General features: G+C 44.0%; 1 protein-coding gene across 1 annotated transcript in view; it reads right to left on the bottom strand.

Moving 5' to 3' along the window:
* The window catches only part of pard3ab (par-3 family cell polarity regulator alpha, b), a 205,572-nt gene that overhangs the window by 39,642 nt on the left and 150,693 nt on the right, over nt 1-15,237 (bottom strand). The window contains exon 23 of the mRNA XM_076098178.1: nt 13,414-13,689. Coding sequence (XP_075954293.1) covers nt 13,414-13,689 — 276 coding nt within the window. The remainder of the gene's footprint in view (nt 1-13,413; nt 13,690-15,237) is intronic.

Genomic DNA, 15,237 nt, shown 5'->3' with positions numbered 1-15,237 from the left:
TTTTTAACAAAATGACAGAAACAAGGAGGACCCATGTTTGACAGTGGGGAGCAGGAACAGGAAGTAAATAAGACATTAATACTGAATGACACAGGCTGTAAAGTGGATGAGGAGAGGAGGAACAGGAGCGTGAAGAATCAGAGGATGTTGCAACACGATGTAACACCCGGCAAACTTCCTGCACTGCATCCCCGAACACTCGACTGTTTCACTCGTTATGTTGCTTACAACCAAAGTCCCCACTTACACTCTGCTGGACAATTGTTGAGCGTCTCCCTGTCTGTTTGACATTCATATTCAGGTCATGAAGTCACAGTTTCACTGTCAGGGGGCCATTCCGCAAAATGTGAAATCCATCCCTGTGCTACCTGAAAGGTGACCCCGGGGCCGTATATCTGGCACAACGGAGATCGCAGCAGGGTAGGCGTGTTTGGAAGAGTTCAGCGACGGACGGACGGACAAGAGCCATTGATGGGTTTTAGACGCAGGGGAAGGAGGCTTAACAGGGAACAGGCTGCGCTAATGGGAACCAGCAGGCCCCTCTGGGTCTCTGGGTCAGCGTGCTGTGATTTAAACCAAAAGAAAATTGGGACATTCCAGGTTACTCGTTACTGAACATTCCAGTTAGAAAATAGACACTTATGGACACAAACAGATAAAAGTGACCGGCTCTCCAGTTTGACCTACCTGTCACCATCAAACACACTCCATCCATCCAACCCATCTTCTTATTATCAGGACCAGACCTCTCCACTCAGTGTGTTTGTGTGTGTGAAGCCATTAGTCAGAGGTGGGGTCCTACAGTCTTAAATCAAAAGGTTTATTAGATTATATATAATCCCCTCTTTTTCCCGTCACGGTTCTCAGTACGACCCGGTTTAAGATGATTTAATGGGCAGTTGGGGTACCGGGGTATCTGTCTCTAGGGGGGTGACCTCTTGCTTATTTTCTGATTTATAGCTTTAACGTTTAGTGGTAAACATTTTACACTTTCTGATGGCCAAGTGATTTAAGTTGCATACCATGTGGACATGTTGTTGCATGTGCTACCTTTATCTCCTATTACTGAATCTATAATATCTGCTATCAAATAAAGGAACAAAGCCACAGAGAATGTCAGAAAATAGTAAAACAATCCCAAGAGCCCAATGGAAACATCTTCACAATGCTTCTTTTGTCCAAACAACCCGAAAAACCCAAACATATTGAATTCATAATGATGTAACGAACAGAAAAGCAACAAAATGGTGACATCGGAGAGCTGAACAAACGTGAATGTTTTACTGAACGAGTTTGTCCTTTAACTGAATTCTTTGAATGAGGTCATTTGCTGGTTTGTTTCAAGTCTGTTGTCTCTTTATTTGAATTGTTTTGGTTTTATATTGATTGTTATTATTTTTATAGTTTTATCCGTTTCCTTATGTGGGGAAACTTTTGTGCTGCCATTTTTTCCAGAACGCTTTAATACAAGAGATTCAGAATCTACATCACATTATGTAAACTAAGTAAAAAGATAAAGAGAATATTATTTTGCGCGATAAACAATAAAAATGACACAAAAAAAATCTCTAAAACTGAAATAGAAATGAGACAGACACTACGGCACAACACACCACATGCATAACACATGGAAGTCAAACTCACAGACACACAAAGGGATTCCAGTCGGACAGCTGAGTGACGTAAAGTGCCGTCCACGACACCAGATGTGGGTCAGCAGCCTTTTAGGGTCACGGCGCGCTCTCAGCCGCCCCTGTGCTTAAACCCAAATGGCCAAAAGTTCCTCACTTACACCCCCCCCCCCCCCCCCCCCACTGTGACAGACTGAACCTCATTCCCAGCGGGAGATAAAGCAGAATGTGTCACGCCATTACCGCCGCACTAATGTGCAACATACTGTCAGAGCGGGTCCAGCTGCAGCTAAGCTCTCTGAGAGTGCTATTAGGAATGTTGGCAAATTCTCTGATCTGATGAATATTAAATACCTTAAGTGGATTCCACAGAGACGTTTGTGACATTAATGGCTGCGCGGCTTCAAGCTCTTTTGTGACCGAGGACTTTTTAAAAGTATGCTTAAAGGGTGACAGAGGGGGTGTGTGTGTGTGTGTGTGTGTGGGGGAGTACATGAAAAACTGTCTTTTCCTTTGTAAACAGTACAACTGGGTCCAAAGTTAAATCTGCAACACAGGGTTCACAAATATATGTACAAATTTGTAAGGTTGTTGACTTAGTCCTTGATCAAATGGTTTGGCTATCCCTCTAAACACATCCATCAACATCTTTCTAAGTGCATTCTGAATTTCATTCTTGAGTGGATATTCGAGTGATTAAAAAGCTCTTGAGGGCGCTTAGATTCTGTTCTTAAGAACAAATCCCAAAGAAAACAACTGCGTCAGCGGGTTTGAAGAAGAAACGTCTTCTTCCTAGGGGTTGGTGATTGAGGCCTATTTTATGTGAAAGAAAAAAAAGTGTGTGAATAAAAAAAGAAATTTTTTTATCTTGATGCGAGAACTAAAATATCATTTTCAAAAATGATATTTGTATTCTGAGACGTGTCGATTACCAGATGTGAACTCAGAAACAGAAACAGACTGATCACGCAGAGAGAATCATGAGGAGTAATTTGACCAGTTCCAGTAAAAGTTGTAACGTGAAAATGATTTCCAGATTGTTGAGGAAAACACTGCGGTTTCACGGGGCAGCTCTTTGGTACCAGTGTCAGAGATGGTTTGTGTTCAGCACTCCTACTTGTAATTACATCCCAGGAGTGATGCCAGAAAATAAAAAAACTTTGAAAAACTTGCTCTGTTAAAGAAATCTTAAAATCCCAAACTGTTTCCATGAAGGCCGTACTCTACGTCACATTGCTCTAATGCTAATGGACCGGTATACTGTGTGCTTACTGCACCGTCAGTACAACTCATCTAATAAACGGCTTTCTAAAGGAGAGAGACAAGTTCTTTACTGCATGTATGACAAGCTTCATTATTATAGTCTGTTAAATACACTCAGGAGTTGTGTGATGCACGCCGCATCACTTTATATTTCCTGTGTGTGACATTTGAGGAAAAGCCCACACTGAGGGTTTTCAGATGGACAGTCAGTCTGGCACCAAAACAGGAGGGCATGACATCATCAGACATGGTCAATACTGGGTGGAGATGCGCGCGCCCCCCCCCCCCCCCACACACACACACAGAGGAACATGACCTAAGAGATTTGCACTCTAACATACTAACACATTCCTGTTTCCATCATTTGGAAGCTGCAGACATGTTCCTCTCCCCTAATCTCCCACTGATTGTGTGTGTGTGTGTGTGTGTGTGTGCGCTACAGTCTCCACACTAATCACGCCGTTGTTCAGTCCAATACCTCCCAGAGTCCCCTAGGGCTTTCCCCTGCGTCTGCGGCCTGGTGAGCCCCACATTACTCACAAATGGAAAGGATTCAGATAAAGTTACAGTCCCAAAAAGGAGGAGAGAGTTATTTTCCATTTTCTGTGAAAACCATCAGTATCGGTAATTCAGACATCATGGTTTCGGCGGGTGTTCAGTAAAGTGCTTTCGTTCACTTTATCCTCCATTATAATGATGGAATAATGGGTTTTCTGCAGGTGTTGCTGCCAAATTCTTAAAATAAATAAATAAAATGTCTTGGGAATAAAAGGGAGGTTTTGTGAACCTTTAGACACAAACTACTGTATCCATGATGAGCATGAATCAGAGTCATCTCTTTTGGATTCACTATGAAAAGATGCTACATTCATACGCAGAATCTGGAGGCACCGGGACAACATTTTGGTATTGAAAGAGTTCTGATATCCCGATATTAGTATTGACCAATCCCGTCAGAGCTTTGGTTGCATGCAGGCTAACGGTCTGTGTTGAGAGTTAAAGACGCGGCGCACATCGGCTGCAATCTGAGAACCCTTCGCCTATCGGCTGACAAGGATTCAGCTTTTTATTAGCTACTAGAAGCTCGTAAACCGGCTACTTGTGAAACGATCCCTTCCAACACGTCGAGTCAAGTTGCTCATCGGACTGTTTACAATTGAGCGGCGCACGGAAGAGGAAAGCCTTCCACTGAAACTCCAGAAATACAGCTCCTTGACCCCAGAGGGTCGACGGTCATCAGACACACTTTGTAGGACGCTTTGTCCTCAAGTGTTGTGAGGTCAGGTAGTAAAGAGGGAGACAAAAGTAAAGAATGCGCATGAAAGACGGTGGGAATGTAAGATGAAATATTGGTAAAAACCCCGGTTAAACTGGGGATATCTTCCCTCGACTGTAAATGTATGAACGCTGAACATAACAGTATAATCTTGGATTAGTGTGCATGTTTATTCAGCTCAGATCAAACACTTAATCTGTCTTGTGGTTAGGACTCAGAGGGAGGCATTATATAGTTTGATCACAGCAGGTCGTCTGCTGTTTAATATTTGGTGTAAATACCCATTACATCAATATGAGACATAATCCTCGTCATTAATATTAAAACATCAATATTGCACTTAAAGGGAAATTCTTCTCCAGCTGTTGGCATTTAGAAATATCACGATATTTAGCTTAATTTGGTCCTCGTTTGAATTTTGTAACGTTGCTCTCATGACAATCAGAAAATCAATCAATGTTTAATAAAACTATTTTGAATGTGACCCGGTCTGATGACAACAAGACGCCGCTGTAGTGGAATTCCCCTTTTGAACTGCTTTGGGGGTCGAGGATTGTTCATAGTTTCATTGTGTCAATATGAAAACTAATTCATCTTAACAGAGTGGAGACACCAATAACACGGTTCATCGGCTCATGGCCACGAAAAGACGGGGAATGAATTTAAAAAATGAATTAGTTCATTTCCATGCTGTTAAAGTGTTTGTTCAGATTTGACGGTCTTGACTGCAAATCTAATGTTTGTTCTTGTGAAGTCGTCTAAATACAGTGTTTTAAATATGTAAAGGAGTTTTTATGATTTTTTTTAAGGATTGAAAGACTTGACTGTCGTGCTTCTCTGGACGTCCTGTTCAAGGAAATGGTTCCATTTATATTTGACAGTTTTCTACAAAAGAAAAAGGTCAAACCATTATTTCTAACCACGCACGTCTGTAAAGAGTTATGAATATTGGGACTCAGAGCTAAGAGTTTGATTTACAGGACCTCCGTGGATCAGGGTCAAAGTTATTTAAACAACTCCATCTTTACGGACCAAATGAAGAAGCCCTCACACATTTGGAAACTAATAGTCAAAACAGCGAGTTTGGTTAAAAACAAACTCACAGAAAGTGTGCTTGGGTTTTCCTCCCTCTCTAAACGCTGAAGAGGCAAACAAGCTGCAGGAAACCTAACAAACAAACTGACTGAGCCGTCACAAAACCAAATGATGATTCTGTTTTTTTCCAAAAGTGGAAATAAAGTCTTCACCCTCCTGCTCTCGTTCCAACCCGAGAACACCCAGAGACCCCTAAAAACCCAGTGAGCCGTCCTCTCCCCCCGGGCCACAACACACCCCTCTGCTGTAGCTCTTGGCCTTGATCCAGGGATTAGCAGTGGAAGAGGACCGGCCCGTCTGCCCTCACGTACACAGTAACCGATTCCACCGTACAGGAGCAGATGGCGGCCGACAGGCCCGAACTTTAACAGCAGCTATCTCTCTCACTCTACACTCATACTGTATATAATCATCTGTGTATACGACATGTTGAGTAAATGATGGTGTCAGCCATTTGAAATCATTCTTAATGGATCTCTGGCTGGCAAAACAGCAGGCGTGAGCAGCGGTGATTGAATCCACCGTGTTCACTTCAGGAGCTTCTTATTCTGCCGATCAGCTAACTGTAAAAGCACAAGATAGAGGACTGCATATGTGAGATGTGAGGCTCCTGTTACTGGCTGTTACACAAACCTTTGGATGCTTGATATGTGGATAAAGAAGAATACTCCTTACGAGCCCTGACGGTACCTACGGCACTATGTAAAAACAGGTACTGGCAACCTTTCAGAGTTTTGGCATCGACTTGGTACCAAAGTTTTGGTTTAGATGTAATAAAGATGCTATTTGTGGCTTGCTTTGTGCACTTTTTGGGAGACAGAGTACAAACGGAATGTGCCACCATGTCTGGTAGGGTGTCAGAAGGGCAGCAAAACTACAGCAAATGTTTGCCCCGGGACAAACCTTTTAATCTGGCCACGCCCACAGAAGCTGAAACCACACTATTCAGACCTGGATCTCAGATTTTCATTGTAACTTTTTTGCTGTAGTTATTGTTTCATATTTAATGAGATCAGTCTTGTGTTGTCTCAGGTGCAGAAGTTCAAGTACATACTGTGTGTGTTATGTAGATGTCTTTAACTGGAGGTGAAACACGGTGGCAGCGGATCAAACTTCTGTCCCTGTTCTCGGCAGCAGGCTTTGGATCAGCATTCGGGCTGACACTCGTGATGACCCTCAAGCAGAGATGTTCCCCAAGCTGTAGTAAGACATCCTGTTCTGCTCAGCGAGTGGTGAGAACACGCATCCATGCTGCATAGCAGTGAACGCCAACATCTTGTCCTGCCTGGTCTGGTCTATTCGCACATTACGAGCCAGATAGCAGAGCAGCTGAGGCGCAGAAAGATGTGACGGAGCTCCGTTTTTTTATTATTTTTTCTGTCAGGTCTTTAACGGTTGTGAAGAGTGGAAAAGTCACAGCTGTGACTCCTTCCAACTCCAGGTTAGTCTGGCAGAAAATAGCAGACAGCAGAGAACAAGCCAACCACTTTTTCCACTCAGTTTTCCAGCTGAATACTTCACTTTATGTACTCGGCTTCAAAATTGAATTTGTCAGACTTTTGAGTCACACAGAAAATGAAAACAAAATCGTACTTTTCAGATACAGAACACTTTGAAAACGAGAACAATGTGAGAGCCGATTCTGTGGATTCAGCGAGATTTTGCACGGCAACATCAGCCGGTTCGGTTCCACAGGAAATGAACCGTTAGCGTGACGTAATAACGTGTTAATCATCAAACAAGGCAGACGCCTTTTTATGTGAAAACCAGAGATAAAGAGACTGAGAAACGTGTGGGATTACAGGAACATGGGAGCGAGAATGAAATAACCAACACAGATGATGTCTGTTGGTAAGTGGATTATGGGGGATATAGAGCGAGATAGACTTCTTCTCTGTTGATCCCGTCACACAACATGGCACCTACCGGTTCTCCGTCAAATTTCTAAATCCAACAAAACGATGTTTAAGCTCGCTGAAGCTTTTAAACGCTCCGTACTGTTCAAACTTGGAAACTGTGCTGTTTGTGAGTTTTGGATACTCCTGCGTTTGTGGCTCTAGTTTGGTGTTTGCATGCGTTTGGTCCCCAGCTGGGACTCCTTGTCTGAAGTCTCAGGGGCCCCTGAATAGACAGGAATGTTGGATTAGCTGCGTGTTTACTCAACACTGAAATAAAGAGGGGTGCTTTTGAATTAATTACTGAGGGAAACAGCAATGCAGCAAGTCCAACTAGTCTTACTATTAGAGACGGAGGCCTTAAAACTGCATTAAATGATTTTGTGGGGCCACTTGGGGAAAGCGGAACAAGGGGAAAACACAACATCTGATACATTATCGCCAAAGAAAAATTAATTGCTAATGAGTTGGAAAATGATTGTCAACCCGTTACACATCTAGCAGACTTGGGAGCAACATTAGCTTTGGTTTCTGGCCAACTGCTGAATGCAAGTCCAATATTCAATCCTTTTAGCTCAGTTTTGGTCTCCACCCACTCATAAGGGATGTACCTGGCTCTTTAGCTGCTAAACGCATCACTGTTCACCAGCTAATTGCTAACTTTGTCTGCAGTTAGGTAGCCCCAGTATATCAGAGCTTGTTTGCTCAAAAACAGCTGTGCCTGTTGTGGCTGGAAACACGTTTGAACGGCAGTAAACTGAGAACACATTGAGCTAAAAGTGGATAAAAAAGAAGCTTAGAGTGGAGAAATCGGTGGACTCCAATTTACTGACAATTCTCACTACATGCAAACCCTTTCACTTCACAAGCAGTGACTGATGATCAATCCAGCTTTAAGACAGCTTCCAACACAAATCATCACAAAATGACACACAGCAGGTGCAGCGTTGTGCTGGTAGCGTTTCACAATAGGAGTACTGGTCTTTCTCTGGGTCTGAGGGCAAATTATAATCAAGTTGCCATTTGCACTCAGGCAAAAGGACACATACAGAACACAATGCACAGAAAATTAGGAGGAATGGGGGGTCAACAGGAGGCTCACGGCTCATTTTTGCCCCGGGGCCACCTTTCTGGTAGACCAGCCTGCATCGACAGAAATCCCCTTCAGAATCTTACACGAGGCACACGCTTTGTATTCATTGTGTGCAGCTGCATACCTGAATTCTCTATCTGTGGCTCACACACGCACACACACACACCTTTGACATGTCACTCCCACTCCTCTACATTTCCAGAAAATACACATGTGCACCTGAACAAAAGAAGCCAACCAACACAAAAGCGACTGCATCGAAACATTGCACGGATGCACGCTATTAAACAACGTGTGCATGCAGCATACATGAAGTGCAATCGAATGCACATGAGCGAACACACACACACACACACACACACACACACACACACACACACACACACACACACACACACACACACACACACACACACACACACACACACACACACACACACACACACACACACACACACACACACAATCAGCATGTGAAAAGCTGCGAGGCGACTGCTGTCTGTTTGTGTGTCTGCGTCGCTGTTTCTGGTGTGTGTTTGTGAGACAACACGAGCGCTTTCGCTCCCTCCGAGGCCCCTTATTCCCCCGGTGGAGATGAAATGTAATGGAGCCGATTCAATAAGAGAGCGCTGCCTCCTCTGGAAACGCCTGAGAATCAAATCACGGCAAATCCCTCAGAGCCTTCCCCAGCGTTCGCCGCTGCCTTGCAGCTGGGAGGGGAAATAAAACAATGGTGGCTAATTCACTTCAGTTCTCTGCACACTTGCGCTCACACAACAGGGATGGAGGGTCGTACAGCAAATGTTTAGGGCTAACAAAGCTATTCAATAACACGCCGACTGCTTCTATAATATGTATTAAGTAAATTCTGCTCATTCATTTACAGCGGATGGCAAAGACACGCACTGTTACAGAGCTGAGCAAACTATTCATAGGGTATTTAGGAACAATAACATGGCGACACATGTTACCAGATGTCAACGCTACAGTATACTCCGGGACCCCAGTCTTTTTCAAGCTGTAATGGTGGGAAAACATTGGGGGAGATTAAAAAACATGAAGCTTTGGACAATATTTAGCTTGGCAGGTTGAGAAAGAAAGACCACCAGCGTCCCAGCAGCAAGGTTATGTAATTTGGTTGCGAGCCAAAACAAAAACACTCAAAAAAAAAAAAGAATGTTCCCAACCTGATACACCGTGCTCGCCTACGCAACAAACCGCACAGCAACTTAACAACATCAAGTGCTCCTGTGAAAACATGTACAACCACCAATTTACTGTAGCTTCACATATCTATGTACAAACGACGGGTCTAATCCTGACAGTAACTGTTCCAGAGCTACATGTTGTTTCAGGCGTGATGCAGCAGACTGGCTGACAGTCCTCGGGGTCACGCTCCTTCAAGCCAAGGAAACGGGCGCACGGTTCCCAAAAGGCTTCTGAAGCTCCTCCTGGCCTCTTTAGTTGTTTTTGTTTTTAAACCTCTGCGGTTAAATTGAAATGTCTGACAGCGCTATGTTTGAAGGAAAAAAAAGAAAGAAGATGAGGCAATTAAATATGAATTCCAATGGATATTTATGCAGCTGCATGTTGTCTTTGTTATTGTTTCTTCTTCTCCCGCTTCCTCCCGGGGGGGGGGGGGGGGGGGATTCTGGTATTCTCATTTGGGGCATTGAGGTAGAATCTCGGTCCCGTTGTTAAAATGAGTGTTGTGAGGAAGTGACAGCGCCCGGGGTTAATGGATGGATTTCCTCTTAGCAAGCACAAGTTTGGATAACCTGCTCCAGGAAGATCATGATGACACTGCTGATGATTATCATCACGAGCGGCGGCTTCAACAGTTAAGAGTCACGGTAGACGCAACAAAGGCAGAATATGTTCTTGAGTCATATTTGAGTCTCACACTGTGTTGTTACTCCCACTCTGATGACTTTCCTTATCAGTCACTGTGTTGTTCTCTGAGAAGCAAAGGTACAGTCAAACCAAATTGGAGCTTAAAATTGTGCTATTTCAAGAAAAATTCCCTTATTCTACATGTCTCATCTAAAATGTCAGGAGTAAACCGTTAGCACCAACCAAATCCTGTTGAAAACATAACAATTCTGGGCTCCTACGTGCAACTGGGAAGCCAGGATTGATTTGTGAGACTGAAACATTAAAATAATAAAATCTGTGGAACAGAACTGCAGGCTGCTAAACACAGAGGAGAGAGGGGAGGACAAGAGAGGTTGTAAAAATGTAATTCATTTAATATGCATAGCATGTTTTCCAACATTAGTAATACTTGTGGGATCTTTGAAAAATGTTGTATATACGGATTCAATTGCTTTCCAATTTATCAAAGAAATTCAACTTGAAATTTCATCTTTTCTCAACTGTGTTATTCTGCACAGAAGACACTTCTGAGTTCTCTCTACTTCTCGCCATGATTGCGATGTTTCCGTAGAGGTGGAGGACTTATTGTAGTGAGACAACAAGGCCACTGAGAGTTCAGAGTGCTCTGCGGATTAAGATTATTATTACGTCATATGATGGAGATTATTTAAGAACCTCTCTGCCATGGCTTTGACCCCTTCAGTCTGATTCTGAGCATGATCTTGTGAGAATCACAACACGGCAGCATCAACAAAAGGGCTTTACAAACACCGATTCAAAAAGTGTGACATGTCCTAAATGACTCGAGGCATAAGATACTGAATCAATGATCGATTGGCTCCTCTCAGACAAACGCGGCTTGTTCAACGATTCCCGATTCGAACAGTGACGAGACAAACGGCAACACCCGAAGTATGGAGCCGACTCCACCGGAATCTCAAAGCGTTTGTTTGAACTTATCACGGCATGCCCGTCGTTTCAAAAGAAAAGCGTCAGCGGAGGAGCAACATAACATTGTCCTTCGCTCTCAGTTTCTATGGACATGTTATTGCTTTGATCAAATCTGCTCAATGCTTAAGCTCTGATATCAGTCCGTGCTGCCATTCCAATCCCACAATAACAAACACTCCCCGTCGTCGGGCGAGGCCCCCTCCCTCCAGTGCTTGGCACGGCAGGGTCTAATTCACTTCCTGTTCAGTAGGGGGCAGACAGGAAACGCGCTTCCTGCTTCTCTCGGGAGGTATATTTTGCTTACGATTGGGGATCTGGGAGCGCAACATAATATCTTCAAGGAGTGCGAGCCCCCGGCACCCACGCTGCTGGAAGCAAAGCCTCCTGAAAAGAGCCATCGTTTCAAGTCTGGGGCGGGATGGTTAGCATGAGGGGCGGGATGGTTACCAGGGCGGTGTGCAAAATCATATGCACGACCTTATTACTCCAAGAACGGTCGGTGCTCTAAAAGCCCACAAGCCGATCAGAGCCAAACAAAAGGGAGACCTGTTGCTGGTATTAATTGAAAAGACCAATATTACCTCAGCTTAAAATGAAATGCAATAAAGAGTTTTGTCTCCAAAGCCCAGTGGAACCAGCTAAAGCCTGGGGTGCAATGAACTACTGAGGTTGTTCAGTCACGGTTATCCCTTTCAGGGCTGCAACTGGTACAGACTTAATTCTTGACGAATGTATATTCGTTATTTTTCAGACCGATGAATCATTTTACCTATAAATGTATACAAACACTAAAGAGGCCGTCCACAGGCTCCCACAGCCGGAGTTACAACGATGAAAAAAACACCAGACAAGTCAGCAAATACTCACATTCCAGAAGCTGGAACTATTGAATACTTTAAATTCTCTTGATGAATGACTTAAATTATTAAACAATTGTAAAAGGCGGTCCATTGAAATGATTTCAGCGCTAATCCGTCTGTGGGCTTTGGGGGGGGGGGGGGGGGGGGGGGGGGTCGGGGCCAGCTTTCTCACAAAACTTCAAAGAGGCATAAAACAATATCTCATGGTGGAGCACAGAGGGGGAAATAAAATTGCTTGTGTGGTGAATGAGTGAACTGTTAACTTTAATATAAAAATGATTAGAGTCTAAATCATGAGCAAATTCCCTCACCTAATTAAATAAGACTCCGTATCTGATGTGCATCTGCATAACGCCACGCAGGACCACATCAGGGATTTAATAAAATAAATCAATTAAACATGCTATGACAACAGCAGCACAATGAATTATGAATCAATACGAGCTACAGCACTCTTGAAGTACACGCAGGCTGCCGGGGCCATCTGGGGATGTGTGAAAACCACGACTAAGACAAACCCATTCATCCACGGTGGATGTGCTCGCCTGCACTGCCTGTGTTTCTGCTACGCCGCAGGCTTTCCTCGATTGGCTCCGAGTTCCCCAAAATCCATCTCAGGGCTACGAAATCTCTGCGTTCATTGATCGAGGGAGGATTAGAAAGCACAGACCTGCAGTGCTGAGAACTGCTGCTGCTGGAAAGATGCAGGCGCTTAGAACGCTCTGGCTTTTATTGGGCTGGCCGTCGCTGCAGTGGACTTCGCTTTGGGTTTTTAGGTTTGGTTATGCTTCCACTTGGCTGGCTGTATGTGAATGCAAAGTAGACGCACAGAGGAAGAAAGGGATCTCCATGTCAGGCCAGGGTGATCGTTTCAAAATGAGCTGTCAGTCATGGACACAGACGGTAACTCAGAATGTTTCACGCAAACGCAGTGAAAGGCTGGAAACAAGGTGGAATCAACAAGAGAACGGAGGAGAGGTAGAAAGGTCAGGGGAGATGGATATTTCAAAGGTTCCCATTCACCCACTGCCTCTCCTGAGTAATCCTCCCCCACCACCCCCCACCCGAGAACGGTGTCTAGCAGTCGGCGAGCTGACATTTACCGCCTGCCTTCTGTTGCTGTGATTATTTTCTCCTGCAGGTGTGATAGCCAGCTTGCCGTCTCTGCGCAATAATGCCGCCTCAGAGTTAAGGGGGGGGGGGGGCTTTAGAATTGGGAGGTAAAAAGGTTGCTGAAACATTGAATGGCAGCCCGTCACCCGGTTTGGGCCTCTGAGGGGGATTGTGACTCATTCATTACTGGTACCAGGTAATTGTTTTTCAAGGGACGAAGGAAATTGAATGATGAAAACTAAATATGACCCAGAATGCAACTGATTAGAACAAAAAAATAACTAAAATCTAGATACTGAAAGATGATTCTGGTTGTTTTTTTTCACAACAGAGCTCTTTAAACGCATAAATCCACCCCTACCTGTCTGCAGACGGAGACCGCTCGTTGCGGGCCTTGCTGACTTGGGTGTAGAGGGAATCGGAGTGCTGGTGGTGTGGATGGAGGTGGGGGTAGTCGTCCCGGGGGCTGTGGGGCCGGCTGTGCCCGCTGTCCACGGAGCTGTTCAGGGGGTTGATGCCTGCGTACGGGTGGTCCTCCTCGGAGCCCCTCTCCGGTGAGCGGCTTATGTCCAGGATCTCGGCGTAGTCCCGCTCCCTGGCCTGGCGCTCCCTCAGCTCTCTGGTCTTGGCCTGGATCCTGATGGTGAAGAGTGTAACAGACATGTTGATACCAGCTTTTCTGGCTCAAAAGACAATGGTGGGTCAGAAAAAGGACCAGTCTGTGTAGCGCTGGGCTGCTTCTGGAAAGAAAAACTTCTATGTAGTTCTGGTGCTGTAATGTATTCTGTATGTGGCTATTAAGTATGATATGAATGGGTACTGCCATGCCAAATATATCCATTCCTCTTTCTTGTATTTATATATCAAGTACTACAATGGAAACCTGGTTTTCTATTGTTAAATAAACTCAGCTACATTGGTAGCAAACACCTCTGTCCGTATTGACAGCCCAGTCGCCAGCAAAAAAATAATGTTTGTGCATTTTACGTTTCTTTAAAAGACAGATGCGTTGAATGTCAGAGTAGGTGACGTAGTATATCGAGCAACCGTTATTGAAAGGTATGAGGTATAATAACCATTATAACAAGCGAGAAGGTCCACTGAGAGCAGGTGGGAGTGCTGCTGGTTGATGACAAACATTGGACTTTCACCCAGGAGCTGTTTGTGTCCCGTGTGACACCAGAAGTAATGGTTGACTTGACGCTGGTTACGTGACGCTGTTAGGCTCGTTAAGGATGAAGCTCAGGCTGATTGTTATTCCTTTACACTAGCTACGTTGTAACGGTATTATTTTAACACAAACTATGATCTTTAACCAAGTAGCTTTGCTGCCTAAACCTAATCAATCATTAACGTAAACCATGGGGCGTTGTGCTTTTCTGCCAACAAGATAGGAGGCTGATATGAAATATATTTATGAAACTTATTTTTGGTTCAGAAACGTCGACGTATCCACTGGTTTGCAGAAATGTGCAATGCCAACATTTTCTTCTGGCAGCTGGGTTGATATTGACTGACCACTGGGTTAAAGACTGAGAATACTACGCTTGAGTTCCTTCCATTGTAAATATAATAACTGTTGTTGTTCTCCAGATTCATTTATTGAATTCAGCCTCGATTACTGGAAGCAAAGAACCAAAGAGACATTAGATTGAAGCCCAATGAAAAGTCAATATGTACGATAACTGATGCTGGTAATATGAGAGAGGTTGTGTTATTAATTGGACTCTGTTTCTATCTGCAGGTAGGTGAGCTACTCAGTGAAAGAGTCAGAGTCTGCTTCCTTTGGGCCACTATGGCCAACTTGACAAGTAGTTCATTGACTGGAGAGCCAAGAGCAAACATTCTCGTCTGATTGCTTTATGAATAAATGGTTTCTCGATTTCATTTCCAGTGAATCAAACATAAAAAAGAACAATACTCATATTTCTATCAATCTAAATTGCCCTCCCCATATTATATTATCTTGTAAATGACACTTGTTCATTCTTTGCTATCCAAGTTTATGAAGCGACCATGTCTGGTTCTTCTTGTTCATGATACATGATTATTGTAGATGCACATTATTTGAATGCTGTCCGTTAACTATGTAATTGACAGATTTATTAAAAGGATTTCACTCATTCAAATAGTGACGTAAAGCACATACATGATGCAGGCAGAACAAAGCCTGATATCTAGTACT

This window comes from Anarhichas minor, unplaced genomic scaffold, assembly GCF_050575085.1.
Source record: "Anarhichas minor isolate MPS153535 unplaced genomic scaffold, ASM5057508v1 ptg000024l, whole genome shotgun sequence".
Classification (NCBI taxonomy): Eukaryota; Metazoa; Chordata; class Actinopteri; order Perciformes; family Anarhichadidae; genus Anarhichas; species Anarhichas minor.
The sequence above is the reverse complement of the archived record's forward strand: the minus strand, read 5'-3'. Positions and strand labels throughout refer to the sequence as shown.